General features: G+C 42.9%; 1 protein-coding gene and 1 non-coding gene across 3 annotated transcripts in view; one reads left to right on the top strand and one right to left on the bottom strand.

Annotated features, from left to right (window-relative positions):
• Positions 1-22,326, bottom strand: part of BLTP3A (bridge-like lipid transfer protein family member 3A) — a 94,879-nt gene that overhangs the window by 37,603 nt on the left and 34,950 nt on the right. For both annotated transcript variants that reach the window (XM_010334047.3, XM_003923173.4), the window contains exons 2-8: positions 20,460-20,622; positions 20,320-20,358; positions 19,876-19,967; positions 7,873-8,062; positions 7,428-7,568; positions 6,829-6,999; positions 5,635-5,833 (exon numbers count right to left, since the gene is read on the bottom strand). In XM_010334047.3, coding sequence (XP_010332349.3) covers positions 5,635-5,833; positions 6,829-6,999; positions 7,428-7,568; positions 7,873-8,062; positions 19,876-19,967; positions 20,320-20,358; positions 20,460-20,622 — 995 coding nt within the window. The remainder of the gene's footprint in view (positions 1-5,634; positions 5,834-6,828; positions 7,000-7,427; positions 7,569-7,872; positions 8,063-19,875; positions 19,968-20,319; positions 20,359-20,459; positions 20,623-22,326) is intronic.
• LOC120363483 (small nucleolar RNA SNORA36 family) lies at positions 10,868-10,998 on the top strand. Its single transcript, XR_005579028.1, has one exon. It is a non-coding gene; the product is annotated as a small nucleolar RNA SNORA36 family (small nucleolar RNA).

Here is a 22,326-nt window from a genome sequence, read left to right as displayed (position 1 = left end):
GGAGGATCATTTGAGCCTGGGAAGTTGAGGCTTCAGTGAGCTATGATCATGCTACACTCCAGCATGGGTGATAGAACAAAACCCTGTCTCAAAAATAAATAAATAAATAAAATTTTTAAATAAACTATTTTCATTTAATACTCAAAGTTCAAATCACAAAAGTACTGAGGATTGAACACAAGTAACACTAGCAAAGCAGCCAATGGCAGCCAACAGGCACTTGCAGGCCATCTTCACCATATAACTTTGAGATGGAGCAACTGAATGAGAGAAAGTCCTCTAATCACAGCCATCTACTTGTCATAGTTTGTAACACTGATCTTCCTCACATTTTGTGTACCTTCCATGAACTCACTGTCAGTGCTGCTGCTCACGTAATACCCAAGAAAACCCAATGAGATAAATTAAGTACTAAGGAATAAAATTTTGTCAGTCAGGTTAAACTTTATTTTTTACTTTTTTTTTTTTTTTTTTTAAATAGAACCTCTGGGCTCAAGGAAATCTTCCCATCTTGGCCTCCCTAAGTACTGGAATTACAGGTATGAGCCACCATGCCTGGCTGGGTCAAACTTTAGAGGGCTACAGATGATTGTTATAAGATCCCCACTGTACTCCCGAAACTTATTTTAAATTTCCAGAATAGATAAATATCAAAAACAGATTAGTGGTTGCTTAGGGCTTTAAATGGGGAATGACAGCAAATGGATAAAGGGGCTTTTTTTTTTTTTTTAAGAGGAGGGGTTTCTCCATTTTGGCCAGGCTGGTCTCGAACTCCTGACCTCAGGTGATCTGCCCACCTCAGCCTCCCAAAGTGCTGGGATTACAGGCATGAGCCACCGCACCTGGCCTGGTACAGGGTTTCTTTATGGGGAAACAAAAATGTTCTAAAATTAGATTACTGAGATGGTTATACAACCCTATGAATATACCAAAAAACACTGAGTTATATATTCTAAATGAATGAATTGTATGGTATGAAATTTTATCTCAATAAAGCTTAAAAGAAAAGAACCAATTTTCACCTCTTTGGGGTGATATCATCTCAACTGAAAATGCATGACCTAGGCTACTGGAGGAAGAAAGATTCTACAACCATTCTTCCTTTGCTCAAGCTGCTTAGAGGTAAAAGAACAATAAAGTACACAGAATGAGCATATTATACTTGGGTGTAGAAGTGAAATCAAATATAATTAACAATTATCAACATATCTAATTGTAAACACATAATCATATATGAGACATAAATGATAGTGTACATAAATGACTAAAATTCTCTAGCGAACTAGTGGTCAGAAGTTAGCCCGTCCTTAAGAAAAAGAAATACGGAAAGTTTTTGGCTCACAGGCTTTACCCTAAGAGAAAACAGTTAAAAAGCAGGTGGTACTCTCTTCCCCATCAACCATCTATCTTCTCTCTGAAGCCTGAAGTGTGCTGCTCCAGTTTGAATTTTTTCTTTTTTTTCTTTTCTGGGGGAAGCCTTATTTCTATCTTTGCCATCCAGTGTGATTTTAAAAGACAGTGCTGACCCCACTCACCCATCCAGTTTCTGATCATTTCAAATACCAAGGGATAGGTGAGCATGTTAGTCTGCCACTCCAACACCCAGGTTATCACACACTTAATTTTTTTTTTTTTTTTTTTTTGAGACGGAGTTTCGCTCTTGTTACCCAGGCTGGAGTGCAATGGCGCGATCTCGGCTCACTGCAACCTCCGCCTCCTGGGTTCAGGCAATTCTCCTGTCTCAGCCTCCCGAGTAGCTGGGATTACAGGCACGCGCCACCATGCCCAGCTAATTTTTTGTATTTTTAGTAGAGACGAGATTTCACCTTGTTGACCAGGATGGTCTCGATCTCTTGACCTCATGATCCACCCGCCTCAGCCTCCCAAAGTGCTGGGATTACAGGCTTGAGCCACCGCGCCCGGCCCACACACTTAATTTTAAAACAGCAGGAGATGTAGCCTTCAAGTAGTCTCTAGAGCAGCACTGTCCAAAGAACCTTCTGTGATGATGGAGGTGTTCTATGGCTTATAGACTATACCGAGCAATTGAAATGTGGCTTGTGCAAATAAAGAACTAATTTTAATTTTAGTTCAAATGAAAATTAACTTTCAATTGTAATTTTCATTTTAATTTAAATAGCTGCATGTGGCAATTTAATACCATATTGGACAGAGAATTCTCAAGTAATTATATCTAATAGAAATATAGACTGGGGCTGGTCACGGTGGCTCAGCCTGTAATCCCAGCACTTTGGAAGGCTGAGGTGAGCAGATCACTTGAGGTCAGGAGTTCAATATCAGCCTGGTCAACATAGTGAAATCCCATCTCTACTAAAAATACAAAAAATTAGCCAGACGTGGTGACAAGCATCTGTAATTCCAGCTACTTGGGAGGCTGAGATGTGAGAATTTAAAAAATAATAAAATTAAAATTAAAATAATGTGACCCAGACTTGGTGGCATGTGCCTATAGTCCCAGCTACCCAGGAGGCTTAGGTGGGAAGATCACTTGAGCTCAGGAGTTAGAGTCCAGCCTGGGGAATATAAGTTATATGGTAAAACAAAACAAAACAAACAAAAGCAACAATGACAACAAAACTATAATTACACAAGGAATTTTAAATTTTCTAATAGCTATACGAAAACAGTATTTAAAAAGTAAAATTAATTGTAACCATATATATATTTTTTTCTCTTTGTAACAATATATATTTAAACCAATATACCCAAATGTTATTTCAACATGAAAATAATTATTGAAGTATTTTACACTCTTTTTTTGGTACCATATTGTAAGGTACGTGGATGTGCTTTGGTCAAGGAATATGGCTAGGGGGATGTCCAGGCATGTATGACTCAACAAGTTTAGAGCAAAGGCGTATAACGCCATGTGTTATCACAGCCGTAGAGCCATAACATAGGAAGGCCATCCCTTGGCCTTACACCACTGTTGTCTGTAAAAAGTGTAACTGCCCTGCTGACGCTACGCTCTTGTGGCTCAGCTTGGCACAGCAGAGCATGGCACAGCTCTTGTGCAGGTGCTGGAACCCAGAGACAGTGAAGCTACTGACCCCTGTAAGGGAGAGTGGCTGTCTGGCAGATAGGCAGGGGACAGCCAGGAACTGGTTTGTGCCCAGAGGGAAAGAGTTAAGCTGCTGACCCTGAAGGGAAGGGAGAGTCAGCGGCTTGGCTCTGTGTATGGGAGCAGCCAGAGCAAGCAGCCAGGACAGTGTGAGAGAGCTGTTGATGAGAGAGCTGCTAAATAAAAGTATATTTCACCTGTCTACCCCACCCCTACTACCCGCCGTGGGACTCCTGTATTGGATAGAACAACTCCAGAAAATCTTAAAGCCCTTTCTGTATTACCTAGTTCTCCCTTCCCCTCTCTCCCCAAATCTAAGAGGAAGAGTCAAAGTTACAAGAACTCTCCTGTTCTCTGCCCCTATACCACACCTAGGTATGGTAGGTGATAATTATTCCTATTTTTAAAAATGTCTCATCTAAAACTTCCTTAAATTCCCTCAAATAGATCAATATAGTTTAATAAATGAATGTTAAAGCTACAGTAATTCACATCTTAGTATGGATTACAGAACTCTGGCACTTGAAGAGAACAGTGCTAAACACCCCTCCTCAAGTGACAGGATGAAACTCTGAATCATGTACTCTTTTTTTTTTTTTTTTTTTGAGACAGTCTCTCACTCTGTCGCCAGGCGCCAGGCTGGAGTGCAGTGGCACAATCTTGGCTCACTGCAACCTCCAACTCCCCGGTTCAGGCAATTCTTCTGCCTCAGCCTCCCAAGGAGCTGGGACTATAGGTGCACGCCACCACACCCAGCTAATTTTTGTATTTTTCTTAGAGACAGGGTTTCACCATGTTGGCCAGAATGGTCTCGATATCTTGACCTCGTGATCTGCCTGTCTCGGCCTGCCAAAGTGCTGGGATTACAGGCTTGAGCCACTGCACCCGGCCATATCATGTACTCTTAATTAAAACTTCTGAAAGTGTTAAAAACAAAATCTAAACAAACAATCAAACCACAAAATACCCAAAGCCTTTAGGTAACACTTGGAAGAAATAACTAAACAAAATAATACTTGCTTTAGTAAAAAACTTCCAAAATGAGTGAGTGGCAAATTATTTCCTCTGGTGGCAAAAACAATCTTTGCACTGACATTGCTCCTTTCTTTCCTTTCAGAATGAGAGCAGAGGAGGGTTGAATCACTTCAAGACCAAGGAATAGTCAAGCAGGAGAGGCAGTGCCAGCTGGTGCACCAGGAAGAAATGAATAGGCAGGTCACTCAAGGAAACCGAGTCAATTTTTTTTTTTTTTTGAAACAGGGTCTCACTGTGTCACCCAGGCTAAAGTGCAGTGGCACAAATCATGGCTCATTGCAACCTCAAACTCCTGGGCTCAAACAATTCTCCCATCTTATCCTCCTGAGTAGCTAGAACTACAGGGACACACCACCACACCCTCACTATATTGCCCAGGCTGGTCTCAAACTCATAGGCTTAAGTGATCCTCCTGGCTCAGCCTCCCAAAGTGTTAGGACTACAGGCAGGAACCACTGCAACTGATCTCTGGCCAATTTTTAAATTTTTTGTAGAGATGGGTTTCGCCATATTGGCCAGGCTGGTCTCAAACTCCTAAGCTCAAGCAATCCTCTTACTCAGCCTCCCAAAGTATTGGGATCACAAGCATGAGCCACTGTGCCTGGCCCGTGAGTCTAGATCTTATTATAAGGTAAACAAAGCCTTCAGAGAAGATAAGCCAACAAGAGAAAAATCTATTTAATGCTATAGGTAAGCACTGAAAACCAAGAGGTGATGGCAAAGGAGAGTTTAAAAGGAACAGAGAGACAGTTTTGAAGGAACAAGCAGCAAGATAGTAAAATTTAATATGTGCCTATAATCAAGCTCATCCAAATTCAGCATATTGGCTCATCTGAGCCTGACAATAACTTTTGAGGTAAATGAGTGAGACATAATTTAACTCAATTTCATAAATGTAGAACTCAAAGAGGTTAAGCAGAAGGTTAAGTGATTTCCCCAGGGCTCATAAAGGAAAGCAATGAGTCAATTAGTATTTTTCATTGTCAATAAATGTATACACATATGTAATGCCAGTTGTTGTAAGTATGCCAAGATTACAACACAACCTTCTTGCTTGGGAAGAGAACATTTACACACAATAAATATTTAAACTGACCCCAAATCTAAAAATTCTGAGGTTTCCTATAGTTGAATTTACTTTCCTAAAATCTCACCCGTCGTTTTCAACCTCTGATAAGCATTAGGATTGCCTAAGAAACTTCAGTGAGAGGGGAAAAAAAAGTTTACACTGCTTGAACTCTACCACTGAAGAGTCTAATTTAGAGGTGTTTGGGGAGAGGCCCAACATCTGTATTTTATTAAGTATGACAGGTAGTTCTACTACACCCTAAAGGCTGAACAGCACTGCCTCAAACAAACAGGGCTACCACAGAAGGGCTGAGGCCTAAGGTCTGTGATTAAGGGAAGCCAACCAAAGTAATCCATGGTCTTTGGAAAAGAGCCTTCATCCCCAGACTCTGCCCAGAGTGAGACAGTGATGTGGACCACCCAGCCCAGGCTCAGGCCTCATGAGGTACCTGGCTCTCGGGACTGGCTATCATCACAAATGTGCAGATCCAGGCGGGAGATGAGCAGATGGTAGGAGGACTCTTTCACATCAAATTTCTCAAAGTACTGGCTGAGACGGCTGCTGCTGCTGCTGCTGCTGCTGTTGCCCTGGCTGCCACCAAATGCCTGGGCCCAGGACTGCTGGGCACTGGGAGCTGGTGGAGTGATCTACATGTGACAGAGAGAGAAACAGGAAGTCCAGACCCTGAAAAGATCCTCTGTACGTGTTCTTTAAGCTTTAGTCCAGCCTGAAGAAAACCACAGTTTAGCAAGATGTTCCTTCTGTCTCCTAACTGTTGGTCTAGTAGCTCACTTAGGTTTGTTCCAATTATATAACCCAAACTTCAAAAACCTAATTATAATTAGTCTAATAACTGTTGGAATACAGTTCATAGTTCTGAATTGCCCTCCCAGCTCTCACCCACCAGTTCTTAGTGGGCTGATGCTAAAACACTTCCTCTAAGAAGTCTTCCCTAAACGCTTTCACCCTGGGTAGTGCAATGCCTCTTCTTTGTGCTCTCATGTCATATTGTTTATTCTATTACAGTATTTATCACACCATACTGTAATAACTCATTTATGGCCCAATTTTCAAGACAGTGAGAGCTCCAAGGACAGGAACAAGTGGTGTATTCCATTTTTCTTTTCCAGTGGCCAGTACTGTATACTTCATACGCTAGAGGTACCCAATGAACAGAACAAATAAAAAATCAGGCCAGGCGCGGTGGCTCACACCTGTAATCCCAACACTTTGGGAGGCCAAGGCGGGTGGATCATAAGATCAGGAGTTTGAGACCAGCCTAACCAACATAGTGAAATCCTGTCTCTACTAAAAATACAAAAAAAATTAGCTGGGCATGGTGGCATGTGCCTGTAATCCCAGCTACTCAGGAGGCTGAGGCAAGAGAATCACTTGAACCTGGGAAACAGAGGTTGCAGTGAGCCAAGATTGGACCACTGCACTCTAGCCTAGGTGACAGAGCAAGACTCTTTCTCAAAAAAAAACAAACAAAGAAAAAATCAGAGGTGTAGACAAAGCCTACGAACACCCAGAAGTAAATGACAAATCTCCCAAATAAAGTCTAGATTCTACCTATGTTAGTATGAATTTGCTCTGGCCTACAAAGTCCTCAGCCCCACCAAGGGTGTGTTTTATCTCTAACCTGCACAGGTTCAGGAGCCAGGCTCTTTCTTTGCTGGGCTGACTTCTCCATGGCCTCACTCAGTGACTCTGCATACTTCATCATAGCCTTGAGTTGTGAGTCAGTTAGCACCCAGAGCAAGTCATCCAACAGGAACATTAGCTTGGAGGCTATCACATTGCAATCTTTGGTCTAAGGAAGCCACAGAGAACATGGGGTTTATTACCTTGCATCATTCCAACTTTCAAAGTGACTGCTGCCCAATCCATTTCAGAACTGGCTTTTCAATCTCCAGATGTGGAAAGGAAAGTATCAAGCACTTTGGAGAGCCAATTTCTTACAAAACTACTAAAGTTACCTTAATTAACAAAAAGCAGCAATAGTCAACTGCCAGGTGCCTCTGTCAGTGTCCCTACATATGGGTAAAAATTGCAGTTTCCAAAACTAAGAAAACAGGAAGGTGGAAACATGGATGTTGGCCAACACTGAATTATAGGCCTTTCCCCTTCAACTGCTATCCCAGGGGCCAATAACACTACAAACAATGAGGGAATATCAAATCCAAGCTGTCTCATAGAATAAGAAATGGAACTTTTCATGAGGCCAGAGAACACACTTACTCTTCTTTTGAGGGCTATCTGGATCCTGCCTTGGTTCGTAATAAGCCTCAATGGAGTGGTGACTGGGTCCTGATCACCATTGTCTGTAGCATCTGCCTCAATTCGAAGTGTCTGCCAAGTTATTTCCTTAAACGTTAAAACCTGGAAGAAGAGAAAGTAAAATCTCTTAATTCTGTGAATGAAATTAGCCAAGCAGCAAGAAATCCAAGGAAAAAAGACTCGCAGGGCAGAGATTCCCAGCTGGGATCCCAAGGAGAAAAAGTAGTGAGTCAGGAATCCATAACTGAGGAAAGGATGTAGCAGTAACACTGGACAGAAAGGCTTCTGGGTTCCCAGAAATGGGGAACATTTGAGGAAATCCACAAAGTGGGAATAATATCCTTTAAAAATTAGTTCTACTTTGAATCTTCCCCACTCTCTCCCCTCACAATGATGGGGCTGTCACCTCTCCTCGGCGGGGGTCAGTGATGCGGGTGAGGCGAAGGTCACTCTGCTGCCAGTTAGGGTTGACACTATAGCCCTGGAGCTGCCACAGTTCAAAAGAAGCATGGAAAGCCTTGGCGTGAATCTTGATGGTGATAGAATTGACGATGATAAACATCCCTTCCACCACCTTTTCAGCAAAGCCATATTCACTACAACAAATGAGGCAGACCAACAATCAGAATCATGGGACACTTTCTGCACAGTCTTTATACTGGATGTTTAAATATTTTCTATCATATATTTTCTATCATGATGATACAGTAGACTTTCTGTTGTTGTTGTTGTTGTTGTTGTTGTTGTTGAGACAGGGTCTCGCTCTGTTGCCCAAGCTGGAGTACAGTGGCACGATTATAGCTCACTGCAGCCTTGAACTCCCGGCCTCAAGTGATCCTCCTGTCTCCGCCTCTGAAATAGCTGGAATTATAGGTATGAGCCACTGTGCTCAGTTGCAGTACTTTCTTCAATGAGAAACTTTTTTTAAAGAATAAAAGAGAAAGAGTTGACCTTGAAACAATCTCCTTCCTGTTAGAAAGAATAAATTTACGAATCTTTTTATAGCCCATAAACTACCTAAATATTTAGATAATGTCGGTGAGGGCAGGTATAACTACAGAAAAGAGACACAGGGTTTCTATAAAATCTTCAGAGACACGAAAGCAAGACCTGGTCTCAAAAAAAAAAAAATCTTCAAAGATGGAGCATACTCTGCAAAGATAGTAGAAAGAAAAGTAGTACAGCCAGGTGAATAAGAGGTTCAAAGTCCCACCTTGACCCTGTCAAATACAGTCATCCCTTGGTTTGTGAAAGTACTAGTTCGAGGACCTCCCAATACCACCTTGTACACCAAAATCTGCTCAAGTCTCACAGTCAATCCTGAGGGACCCGCATATATGAAAAGTCGACTCCCCAAGTATGGCATCCTGCAATATTTTTAACCTGCATTTGGTTGAAAACAACTGCATATGCATGGACTCATGCAGCTCAAACTTGTGCTGTTCAAGGATCAGCTGTGCTTCCCAAAGAACACAGTTACACTTCCACAGTGAGAAGACAGAAATGGCAAAAGGAGAGGATGAAGAACATCTTAAAGTCCCTCTAGATGTAAAGAAAACAGCAATTCTTGACATGTATGTGAAATCACTGTTCATTACAAGAGATAAAAGGAGATCTAGGCCGGGCGCAGTGGCTCACACCTATAACCCAAGCACTTTGGAAGGCCGACGTGGGCGGATCACGAGGTCAAGAGACTGAGACCATCCTGGCCAACATGGTGAAATTCCATCTCTACTAAAAATATAAAAATTAGCTGGGCGTGGTGAGGTCTGCGCCTGTAGTCCCAGCTACTCAGGAAGCTGAGGCAGGAGAATCGCTTGAACCTGAGAGATGGGGGTTGCAGTAAGCTGAGGTCACGCCACTGCACTCCAGCCTGGAGACAGAGACTCCTCAAAAAAGAAAAAAGGAGGTCTGAAGATTCAAACTGAAAAAAATACATATATTTGCAATTTATGTCACCAATAACTAATATCCCTAATGTATAAAGAACTTCAAAAAAACAGAAAAAAGAGCAAGAGCCCAATAAAACTAGGACAAAATATGGACAGGTCACAGAAGAAATAAATGCAAATAGCTATTAAACATAAAGAGGCTGGGCACAGTGACTCACACCTATAAGACCAGCACTTTAGGAGGCCGAGGTGGGAAAATCACTTGAGCCCAGGAGTTTGAGACCAGCCTGGGCAACAAAGGGAGATGCCCCTCTACAAAAACTCTCTACAGAAAAATTTAAAAATTAGCCAGGTGTGGTGGTGAATGCCTGTAGTCCCAGCTACTTGAGAGGCTGAGACAGGAGGATCACTTGAGCCCGGGAGACTGAGGCTACAGTAAGCCAAGACTGTGCCACTGCACTCCAACCAGGGTGATAGAGTGAGACCAGAAGAAAAAAAAAAAAAAAGAAGGAAAAAAAGTCTCAGAAAAAAAAAAAAGAAGAAGAAGGAAAGAAAAAACGCTGGGCACAGTGGCTCATGCCTGTAATCCTAACACTTTGGTAGGCTAAAGCAGGCAGATCATTTGAGCCTAGGAGTTTGAGCTCAGCCTAGCAGCATACTTAGACCTGGTCACTACAAAACAAACAAACAAACAAACAAAAAAACAAAACAAAAAAAAAACAAACAAAAAATTAGCCTGGTACAATGGTGTACGCCTGTGGTACCAGCAACTTGGGAAGCTGAGGTGGGAGAATCACTTGAGCCTGCAGTGGAACTATGATGATCGTGCCACTGCACTCCAGCCTGAGTGACAGAGTAAGACCGTGTCTCAAAAAAAAAAAAAAAAAAAGAAAGAAAGAAAGAAAAAAGGCCAACAAAGTGGCTCAAGTCTATAATTCCTGCACTTTGGGAGGCCAAGGCAGGCAGATCACGAGGTCAAGAGATCAAGACTATCCTAGTCAACCTGGAGAAACTGTGCCTCTACAAAAACTACAAAAATTAGCTGGACATGAAGGCCGGGCGCAGTGGCGCACGCTTGTAATCCCAGCACTTTGGGAGGCCGAGGTGGGTGGATCACGAGGTCAAGAGATCGAGACCATCCTGGTCAACATAGTGAAACCCCGTCTCTACTAAAAATACAAAAAATTAGCTGGGCATGGTGGTGTGTGCCTGTAATCCCAGCTACTCAGGAGGCTGAGGCAGGAGAATTGCCTGAACCCAGGAGGCGGAGGTGGCGGTGAGCCGAGATCGCGCCATCGCACTCCAGCCTGGGTAACAAGAGCGAAATTCCGTCTCAAAAAAAAAAATTAGCTGGACATGGTGGCATGCAACTGTAGTCCCAGCTACTCAGGAGGCTGAGGCAGGAGAATGGCTTGAACCTGGGAGGCAGAGGTTGCGGTGAGCCAAGATTGTGCCACTGCACTCCTGACTGGCAACAAAGCAAGATTCCATCTCAAAAAAAAAAAAAAAATTCAAAGTGTTGAGTTCAGTCCAGGACAGCTTCCCTGTTCTGTTAATTAAACTTTGGGACATTAAAACGGGCTAGGGAAGATGATTGGGTAGGAAGTATTATCTATTCATTTGCCTCCCAGCCTACAAAAATGCCTGCTTGGGTCTAATACATCAACTGTTAAAGATGCCTGGAAGAGACAGGATTGAAGAGGCTGAAGACATAATGAGCTTATACTAGCAGATAAGTTACATTCGGTTTTAGGACGTTTGGGGTCTGATGGGCTTAGAGTCACTAGATTTATGACAAAGATGACAGTGCAGTGGGAAAAAGATTAAGTCTTTTCAATACATGGTGCATAGTCAGTTTGCAGATATCCATAACGAGAAAAATTAATATCGACGCCCACATTCATTAAACAACAACAAAAAAAAAATCAGTTCCAAGATGGACTAGAGATCTAAATGTGAAAAGCCAAACAATAAAGCTTTTAGAAGAAAATATAGGAGACTCACTTCCTGCATTAGAATAGAAAAAGATTCCTTAAACAAAATACAAAAAGTGTTAACCATAAAGTGAAAAAAAGATATACTGAACTATAGCAGAATAATTTCTGTTAAATATTAAAATTAAGAGTGGGCCGGGGCAGTGGCTCACACCTATAATCCTAGCACTTTGGGAGGCTGAGGCAGGTAGATCACCTGACGTCAGGAGTTTGAAACCAGCCTGGCTAACATAGTGAAACCCCGTCTCTACTAAAAATACAACAATTAGCTGGGCATGGCGGTGGGCACCTGTAATCCCAGCTACTTAGGAGATTGAAGCAGGAGAATGGCTAGAACCCAGAAGGTGAAAGTTGCAGTGAATGGAGATCACATCATTGCACTCCAGCCTGGGTGACAAAAGTGAAACTCCATCCCAAAAAAAAGAAAAAAATTAAGAGTGATCAGTATCTTAGTGTTCTGTAAAGAATAGAAGATATCTGCAATATATGTACCTAACCAAGTACTTGTTTCCAGAATATATAAAGAACTTCTACAAATTAATAAGAAAAAGACAACCCAAAGACAAATGGGCAAAACACACAAGTGCTTTATGAAAGACAAATACCCAAAATTCCAATAAACCAATCATCAGAAAAATATAAATTAAACCATAATGTGATACAACTACCCACCTACCAGAATGACTAAAATGAAGACAGACAATACCAGGTGATAGCAAGGATATGGAACAACTGGAACTTTCATGCAGTGCTAGTGGGGAAAGTAGTACAACCACTATGAAGAACTATCTAGCAGTATCTACAAAAACAGAACCTATAACCCAGCAATTCTACTGCTAGGTATATATAAAGTAGAAATGTATATACGTGTCAACAAGATATATACACAAGAAGGTTCACAGCAGGACTATTCTCTTTTATTACATGTTTTTAACTTATATGCAGGAAAATTCATTCTTTGTGGTGTATGGCTCTATGGGTTGTTGTTCCCCACCCCGCTCACCCCCCAGAGACCAAGTCTGGCTCTGTCATCCAGGATGGAGTGCAGTGGTGCAATCTTGGCTCACTGTAACCTCCACTTCCCAGGTTCAAGCAATTCTCCTGCCTCAGCCTTCAGAGTAGCTGGGATTACAGGCACACACTACCAGGCCCAGCTAATTTTTGTTTTTTTGTTTGTTTGTTTGTTTTTTTCAGTAGAGATGGGGTTTCATCACGTTGACCAGGCTGGTCTCGAACTCCTGACCTCATGATCTGCCCACCTCAGCCTCCCAAAGTGCTGGGATTACAGGCGGGAGCTACCACACCCAGCCAGCTCTGTGGGTTTTGACAAATACATGGAGTGTATTTGTCAAAATCAATACATGGTTGATCACCAAAGTCATCATAGAGGAGAGTTCTGTATAGCAACACTAAACTTAAGAACCAAAACCTAGGCCAAGTGTGGTGTCTCAAGCCTGTAATCCCACCAATTTGGGAGGCCAAGGCGAGTGGATCACTTGGGGTCAGGAGTTTGAGACCAGCCTGGCTAACACAGTACAACCCTGTCTCTGCTAAAAATACAAAACTTAACCAGGGAAGGCTGGGCACAGTGGCTCATGTGAGTAATTCCAGCACTTTGGGAGTCTGAAGCGGGTGGATCACAAGGTCAGGAGTTCAAGACCAGCCTGACCAACATAGTAAAACCCCGTCACTACTAAAAATACAAAAAAATTAGCTGGGTTTGGTGGCAGGCACCTGTCATCCCAGCTACTTAGTGGGAGGCTGAGGCAGGAGAATCGCTTGAACCCAGGAGGTGGAGGTTGCAGTGTGCCAAGATCACACCACTCCTCTCCAGTCTGAGCAACACAGAGAGACTACCTCTTGGGGGAAAAAAAAAATTAGCTAGGGGTAGTGATGGTGGCACGCACCTGTTCTGTACTCCCAACTACTCTGAAGGCTGAGGTGTGAGAACCACTCGAACCTGGGACCTGGAGGTTGCAGTGAGCAGAGACTGCACCATTGCATTCCAGCCTGGACTACAGAGCAAGACTCTGTCTCAAAAAAAAACAAAAAACAAAAAAACAAACAAAAAAAAAACCCAGAAACTAGAAACGTCTACAACTGAATGGATTGTGGCATATTCATGTAATGGAATGGTATACACAAATGAGGAAGAATGAACTACACATATATGTTGTAACAAAATGGATGACTCTCATAAACATAATGTTAAGCTAAAGTAGCAAGACACGACTGACTATATCCTATACATTTAAATAAAACAGCCATGTTGTAGCATATAACAGAACTTTATTCCTTTTTAAGGTTACAACATGGCTGAACCTTGAAAACATTATGCTAAGTGAAAGAAGCCAACCGCAAAAGACCACGCAGGATATGATTTCATTTATATAAAATGTTCAGAATAGACAAAGAAAGTAGATGAAGGGTTGCCTAGGGCTAAGGCAGAGAAGAATGAGGAGTGACAGCTAATAGGTATGGGGTTTCTCTTGGGTGATGAAAATGTTCTAAAATTGATTGTGGTCATGGTTGTACAACCCAGTGAATACAGTAAAAACCACTGAATTGGCCGAGCGCAGTGGCTTACACCTGTAATCCTAGCACTTGGGAGGCCGAGGTGGGTGGATCATGAGGTCAGGAGACCGAGACCATCCTGGCTAACATGGTGAAATCCCATCTCTACTAAAAATATAAAAAATTAGCCGGGCGTGCTGGCACACGCCTGTAGTCCCAGCTACTTGGGAGGCTGAGGCAGGAAAATCCCTTGAATCCTGGGGGCAGAGGTTGCAGTGAGCTGAGATTGAGCCACTGCACTCCAGCCTGGGTGACAGAGAGAATTTCCATCTAAAAAATAAAAAACAAAAATTTTAATTAAAAATTTTTTTAAAACACTGAATTGTATGCTTCACATGGATGAATGTTATGGTATGTGTATTATATTTCAATAAAGTGTTTTCTAAAACATGCTAGCTTGGCTTCTTTGGTTTTGTTTTCTTTTTTTCTGAGACTGAGTTTTACTCTTGTTGCCCAGGCTGGAGGGCAATGGCACCATCCCAGCTCACTGCAACCTCTCTGCCACACAGGTTCAAGCGATTTGCCTGCCTCAGCCTCCCAGGTAGCTGGGATTACAGGCACGCACCACTATGCCCAGCTAATTTTGTATTTTTAGTAGAGACAGGGTTTTATCATGTTGGCCAGGCTGGTTTCAAGCTCCTGACCTCAGGTGATCCACCCTCCTTGGCCTCTCAAAGTGCTGGGATTATAGTCATGAGCCACCACGCCCGGCCAGCTTCTTTGGTTTCCTTGTAAGAAAAGAAAAAATAAGAAAAAAATACATACTGGCAAAATACTAAGTGACTTATGAACAAGGTCATTTATTGCCAAACCATGTGTAACAGCAAAAAACCTGGAAATAATCCAAATATCCATCAATAAAGAACTGGCTAAACTATGCTGCCTCCAAAAGATAAGCACATTCTCCAGGTACAAAAAGGAATAAAGGACATCTCTACCCTTCTATGGAGTGATCACCAGGATATATTTATAAATGAAAAAATATAATCTCTTTCACAATGTGGAATAAGTATTTATGACATGCCACATGTTGTATAGAAAAAAGATGGGACGGCGGGGTGCAGTGGCTCACACCTATAATCCCAGCACTTTGGGAGGCCAAGGCGGGCAGATCAAGAGGACAGGAGACTAAGACCATCCTGGCCAACATGGTGAAACTCCATTTCTACTAAAAATACAAAAGTTAGCTGGGTGTGGTGGCGCACGCCTGTAGTCTCAGTTACTTGGGAGGCTGAGGCAGGAGAATCGTTTGAACTCAGGAGGAGAGGTTTAAGTGGGCCTAGATCACGCCACTGCATTCCAGCCTGGACAACAAAAGGGGAAAACTTCATCTTAACAAAAAAACGAAAAAACAGCATTTTGGCCATACATCCCTAATGGGATATTTCACAAGATTAAAACACACACATGACCGGGAGTGGTGGATCACGCCTGTAATCCCAGCACTTTGGGAGACCAACGCGGGTGGATCATGAGGTCAGGAGATTGAGACCAGCCTGGCCAACATGATGAAATCCCATCTGTACTAAAAATACAAAAATTAGCTGGGCATGGTGGCACATGCCTGTAATTCCAGCTACTTGGGAGGCTGCACAGAATAGCTTGAACCAGGGAGTCAGAGGTTGCAGTGAGCCAAGATTGTGCCACTGCACTACAGCCTGGGCAACAGAGCAAGACTCCATCTAAAACACATACACACCTCTACTGCATTCAGTAGTAGGGTTACTGATAGTTATAATGGTTTCGTTATTTTTTTGAAACTTGAAAAAGTAAACCATTTATGTTACTGTTGTTAGGAGCCATGATTCAGTGTATGAATTTCAAAACCACTATTAAATTCAGAAAGCTAACTCAAAATCCTCTTCTTTTATTTGAATGGAGAAATATCAGGATATTGTCATTATTCATTTTTCTTTCTTTTTAAAAAAAAATTTTTTTTTTATAAAGATGGAGTTTCACCATGATGGCCAGGCTGGTCTTGAACTCCTGACCTCAGGTGATCCACCCACCTCCGCCTCCCAAAGTGCTAGGATTACAGGCGTAAGCCACCGCGCCTGGCCTTTTCTTTCTTAAAAATACCCTTTTTCCTAGCACTGACAAGGCCTTAAAGCAATGAAAACTCAATGAACACAGCTTTGCAGACAAGTCTATAAACAGCGTTTCTCACTAAAGGAAATCAGGGCTCCTTGAAGAGATGTCGGATTTTAGGTCTAGGGTAAAGTTGTATAAAGGAATCCTGAAACACCTTATTCTATCTAAAAGCAGAAAGATTACTGGTGTCTTGTCAAAAGGACACGAGCTCACTTGGAAATGCTCTAACTAGCCAAAGATAGGGAGATTTGAACATCAAGAAGAATAATGACTGTAAAGATATGACATACAAAAAGACATATATAAACAGTAAATGTAGGATATAAGGCCAGGCACAGTGGCTCACATCTGTAATCCTAACACTTTGGGAGGCCACGACGGAAAGATCACTTGAGTGCAGGAGTTTGAGACCAGCCTGGGCAACATAGTGAGATCCATCTCTGCAAAAAATTTTAAAATTAGCTGGGCATAGTGGCACATGCCCGTAGCCCCAGCTACTGGGGAGGCTGAAGTAGGAGAATTGCTTTTGAGACCAGGAGTTCAAGGCTGCAGTGAGCCGTGACTGCACCACTGCACTCCAGCCTAGGTGACAAAGCAAAACCTTGTCTCAAAAAAAAAGTAGGATGTAAAACATGTAACATATAAAAGCATGTAAAAAAGAATGCAAAATGGCCAGGCACAATGGCTCACTATTGTAATCCCAGCACTTTGGGAGGCTAAGGTGGCGGATCGCCTGACCTCAGACCAGCCTGGCCAACATGGTGAAACCCTGTCTCTACTAAAAATACAAAAATTAGCCAGGTGTGGTGGTGTGCATGATCCCAGCTACTCAGGAGGCTGAGGCAGGAGAATCGCTTGAACCCAGGAGGTGGAGGTTGCAGTGAGCTGAGATCGTGCCGTTGCAGTCTAGCCTGGGCAACAGAGTAAGACTCTGTCCGCTCCCCAAAAAAGAATGCAGAATGTAAAAAGAATATAAATTGGTAAAACACTAAGGAAAGTCTGACAGTTTCTGAAAAAGTAAAATCTTCCCCTAATTACCATACCTAGGTATTTACCCAAGAGAAAGAAAAGCACACATGACCACACAAAAACTTGTATGCAAATGTTTACAGCAGCATTATTCATAATAGTCAAACAAAGAAAATAATATTACCATCAACAAGTCAATGGATAAACAAATTGTGGTATATCCATACACTGGAATGTTACTCAGTCCTATGGTCTGAATGCTTATGTTTCCCCAAAATTCATCATATGTTGAAACCTAATAACCCAATGTGACAGTTTTAGAGATGAAGCCTCTGGAAGATGTTTAACTCATGAGGGAAAAGTCCTCATGAATGGGATTAATGCCTTTAGAAAAGAGACCAGAGACTGGGCGAGGTGGGTCACACCTGTAATTCCAGCACTTTGGGAGGCCGAGGCAGATCGATCACCTGAGGTCAGGAGTTTGAGACCAGCCTAACATGGTGAAACCCTGTCTGTACTAAATACAAAAAATTAGCCAAGCATGGTGGTGCATGCCTGTAATCCCAGCTACTCGGGAGGCTGAGGCAGGAGAATTGCTTGAATCTAACAGGCGGAAGATTGCAGTGAGCAGAGATTGTGCCATTGCACTCCAGCCTAGGTGACAAGAGCGAAACTGTCTCAAAAAAAAAAGGAATGAAAAAGAGGCCAGAGAGAGACCCTTCACCCCCTTGGAAGTATTCTTACCAGTAAAACAAAAACAAACAAAATGAATCAGGGCAAGCCTTTAAATCTAACTACCAGATTAAATGAGAAACATCTTCAATGATACCTTGATGATACAATCAGACAGAATACAAAACAAGGGAAATTCTCTAGAAAAGATTATCTAATTCCGGCCAGGTGCGGTGGCTCAGGCCTGTAATCCTAGCACTTTGGGAGGCTGAGACAGGTGAATCACAAGGTCAGGAGTTCAAGACCAGCCTGGCCAATATGGTGAAACCCCATCTCTACTAAAAATACAAAAACTAGCCTGGTGTGGTGGCAGGCATCTGTAATCCCAGCTAGTCAGGAGGCTGAGGGAGGAGAATTGCTTGAACCCAGGAGGCAGAGGTTGCAGTCAGCTGAGATTGCATCACTGCACTCCAGCCTGGGCAACAGAGGGAGACTCTGTCTCAGGAAAAAAAAAAAAAAAAAAAAAAAGATTATTTAATTCCTACAAAGAATAATGGTGTATTTTAAAATGTGTGTGTGGTGGAATATAATTAAAGAGCTTTAAAAGGCTTGTCACCCAAATATAAACTATGGGCTTCTTTTGATCCATACTGTTCTGTAAAAATATATATATATTTAGGCCAGTCACAGTGGCTCACACTTATAATTCCAGCACTTTGGGAGGCCAAGGCAGGTGGCTCACCTGAGGTCAGGAGTTAAAAAAGCCTGGCCAACATGGCAAAACCCCATCTCTACTAAAAATACAAAAATTAGCCAGGTGTGGTGTCGGGCACCTGTAATTCCAGCTACTCAGGAGGCAGAGGCATGAGAATCACCTGAACCCAGGAAGTGAAGGTTGCAGTGAGCCAAGATCATGCCACTGCACTCCAGCCTCAGTGACAGAGCAAGACCCTGTCTCAAAAAACAAAAACAGAAAAAAAAATTTATTATGAAATAGGTATTAGATGATATTAAGGAATTCTTGTTAATTCTTTTTTTTTTTTTTTTTTTTCCTGAGGCAGAGCTTTGCTCTTGTTGCCCAGGCTGGAATGCAATGGTGCTATCTAGGCTCACCACAACCTCTACCTCCCAGGTTCAAGCGATTCTCCTGCCTCAGCCTCCCAAATAGCTAGGATTACAGGCATGTGCCACCATGCCCAGTTAATTTTGTATTTTTAGTAGAGATGGGGTTTCACCGTTTTGGTCAAACTGGTCTCAAACTCCTGACCTTAGGTGATCCACCTTGGCCTCCCAAAGTGCTGGGATTACAGGCATGAGCTACCATGCCTGGCTTAATTCTTTTTAATATGATAACAATATATTTTTCCAGTCCTTGTTTGTTAAAGACATGATATGAAATTATTCGCAGGTGGGTTCAGGACCAGCCTGGGCAAAATTGTGAAATCGTCTCTACCAAAACTACAAAACATTAGCCAGGTGTGGTGGTGCATGCCTATGGTCTCAGCTACTTGGGAGACTGAGGTGGGAGAACCACTTGAGCCTGGGAGGCAGAAGTTGCAGTGAGCCAATATCACACCACAGTACTCCAGGCTGGATGATACAGTGAGATCCCATCTGGGAAAAAAAGAGTATTTGCAAGTGGAATCATGTTTTCTGAGATTTGCTCTCAAGTACTACAGTGTGCACGTGCACGTACATATACATACATAAAGTGGCAGGATAAAGAAAGAAAAAAGAATGACAAAGCTGGGCACGGTGGTTCACATCTATAATCCCAGGGCTTTAGGGAGGCTGAGGTGGGAGGATTGCATAAAGCCAGGAGTTCAACACCAGCCTGGGCAACATAGTGAGATCCCACCTCTACAAAAAACTAGCTAGGTATGGTGATGTGCACCTTTGGTCCCAGCTACTTGGGAGGCTGGGGTAGGAGGACTGCTTGAGCCCAGGAGGTTGAGGCTGCGGTAAGCTGTGTTCACACCACTATACTTCAGCCTGCATGGCAAAGCAAGACCCTCTCTCAGGAAGAAAAAAAAATAAGAATGACCAAGTGTAGATAATTACTGAAGTTAGATCTTGGGTATATAGAGGTTCTTATACCATTTTCTCTACTTTAGTATATGTTTGAAAATTTCCATAATAAAAAGATTTTATTTTTTAACTAAAAGGGAACCTGGAGTAATTAACACGTTGGAAATAACAGGGCCCAAAGAAACTAACCTCTGTCCTGAAGCAAGGGCAATGGGAGACTGTCCATTGGGGGGCCGAGGATCCTCACATGTCTTCATCTCTACCTCTACCTTATCCAGACACTGAAATAAAAGTCAAGGAGAGCTAAGCATTTACACAAATACACAGCACAAAGCCAGCACAGACTGTGTCCTTCATCTCTGTGCTCCAGAGCCTAGTTGAGTGCTATACCCACAGGGGGCGGAGGCAGACAACTGAGAAGTCCTGGGTCTTATGTCCCAGTGCTAATCCTATACCACACAGCAGCTCCAGAATAAACCCAGACAACAGTCACACTGTCTCAGAGAGAAGCTCACAGGGACATAAGGAGACACCCACCATTCCTAAAACGTTTGGCCTATCATTTTCTCCTTCTTCTAAAAGCCAACCCTGGCCATCCCCATTTGATTACTTGCAATCAAGCAAGGCCATTACCAAGCAAATTGGGTGCGTCTTCAACTTTGTCCACTGGATCTGAAAGAGGAAAGCAAAGTCTTAAGGCTGTGGTAGCTGCCCCTCCAGAAGGCAGGCCTGCTGGCCGAAGAGAACAGCAGCATTCTGACCCTCATTCTCACCCGGATGGAGGCCCTGTTGCAGTAGACCCGAGTGATGGCTAACCAGGTCGGCAGCTCCAGTACATTCTGTAGAACCTCTTCATCCAGCTCCAGGTTGGTCAGCTGACCCTCCCCTTTCAGGGTGCTCAAGTTGATTTTGTCTGGGGAAAGATTCTTAGTAAACCTGAAAAGAGTAATGATAAGAAGTTATTATTTCCATGGGAATCTGCTAATTGGATATTATAGCCAAAACACTTCTGAATCCAGAGAAAAGAAAAAATTAAAGAACATTTTTTAAGGCTAGTCAAGTGAAGCAGCAGGGGTGAAAGAACACAGAAATCTGTAACTGCTTGTGATCAATTAGTTGTAAACACTACCACACTCAAACCAGCCAGAACAAATGCATTTAGACCACACCATCTCCACACCATGTAAGATGTTAGGATTGTGTCATCATCCTACTAAAGAACCTGCAGCCGGCCGCGGTGGCTCAAGCCTGTAATCCCTGCACTTTGGGAGGCCGAGGCGGGTGGATCACGAGGTCAAGAGATCGAGACCATCCTGGTCAACATGGTGAAACCCCATCTCTACTAAAAATACAAAAAATTAGCTGGGCATGGTGGCGCGTGTCTGTAATCCCAGCTACTCAGGAGGCTGAGGCAGGAGAATTGCCTGAAACCAGGAGGCAGAGGTTGCGGTGAGCCGAGATCGCGCCATTGCACTCTAGCCTGGGTAACAAGAGCGAAACTCCGTCAAAAAAAAAAAAAAGAACCTGCAATAGGGATTCTGGGGCAATAGCTGTAGCAATGGCAATGTAGTCTTTTGATATTTCTGAACCCCAACATAAAAACAGAGAGAGGGTCAGGAGTGGTGGCTCATGCTTGTAATCCCAGCACTTTGGGAGGCTGAGGCAGGAAGATGACTTGAGCCTAGGAGATCAAGATAAGCCTGGGCAACGTAGTGAGACTCCCATCTCCACCAAAAAAAAAAATAATAATAATAATAGGTCTGGCATGGTAATGCATGCCTGTAGTCCCAGCTACTCAGGAGGCTGAGGTGGGAGGATCACTTGAGCCTGCAAGGTTGAGGCTGCAGTGAGCCATGATCATGCCACTGCACTCTAGCCTGGGTGACAGAGCAAGATCCATTATCAAAAACAAACAAGCAAGCAAAAACCAGACAGAGCAACTAGGTAACACCACAGAAAGTCCATGGAAAACATTTAAAACATAACAGAAGATAAGGTATCCTCATAAATCCCCACATACAAGTGGGTGAGGAAAAAACATCAACAGCCACAAGACATAATTGCTATCCAGATGTCCAGAATAAAGGAGAGGGAAGCAAAAGGGCATCTGACAACTGAGAACACAAGAACCCCAAGATAACCAACAACGATTAAGTGAAAAGCAATAGGAGCTGCTTTGAGAACAGTAACTGATACTGGGAGGGGCTTTTGTCCTCTGCAAGGGATCCCTGGTGAGACCCCAAGGACCTGGAGCAGTCTAGCCCTACAAACTCATGAAACTAACCTTCCCAGGCTCCTTCCTTAGGAAAGGATCCCCACACAAAAAAGAATTTTAAAAAAGCAAGATAGGGATGGCAGAAATGAAGAAAAGAGATGGTCCAGATAAAAGTAAGGTAGGGGATCTGACTTATTATCTCAAGAAGTAAGCTGTTATATTTTTTAGCACTACTTGAAATAACAGAAGAGGGACCTATGTGAAGTTAAGAATGTGAAACTGGCCAGGCGCGGTGGCTCACGCCTGTAATCCCAGCACTTTGGGAGGCCAAGGTGGGTGGATCACGAGGTCAAGAGATCGAGACCATCCTGGTCAATGTGGTGAAACCCCGTCTCTACTAAAAATACAAAAAATTAGCTGGGCAT

This window comes from Saimiri boliviensis, chromosome 4 (assembly GCF_048565385.1).
Source record: "Saimiri boliviensis isolate mSaiBol1 chromosome 4, mSaiBol1.pri, whole genome shotgun sequence".
Lineage (NCBI taxonomy): Eukaryota > Metazoa > Chordata > Mammalia > Primates > Cebidae > Saimiri > Saimiri boliviensis.
This window is presented reverse-complemented; position numbering and strand designations above follow the sequence as displayed.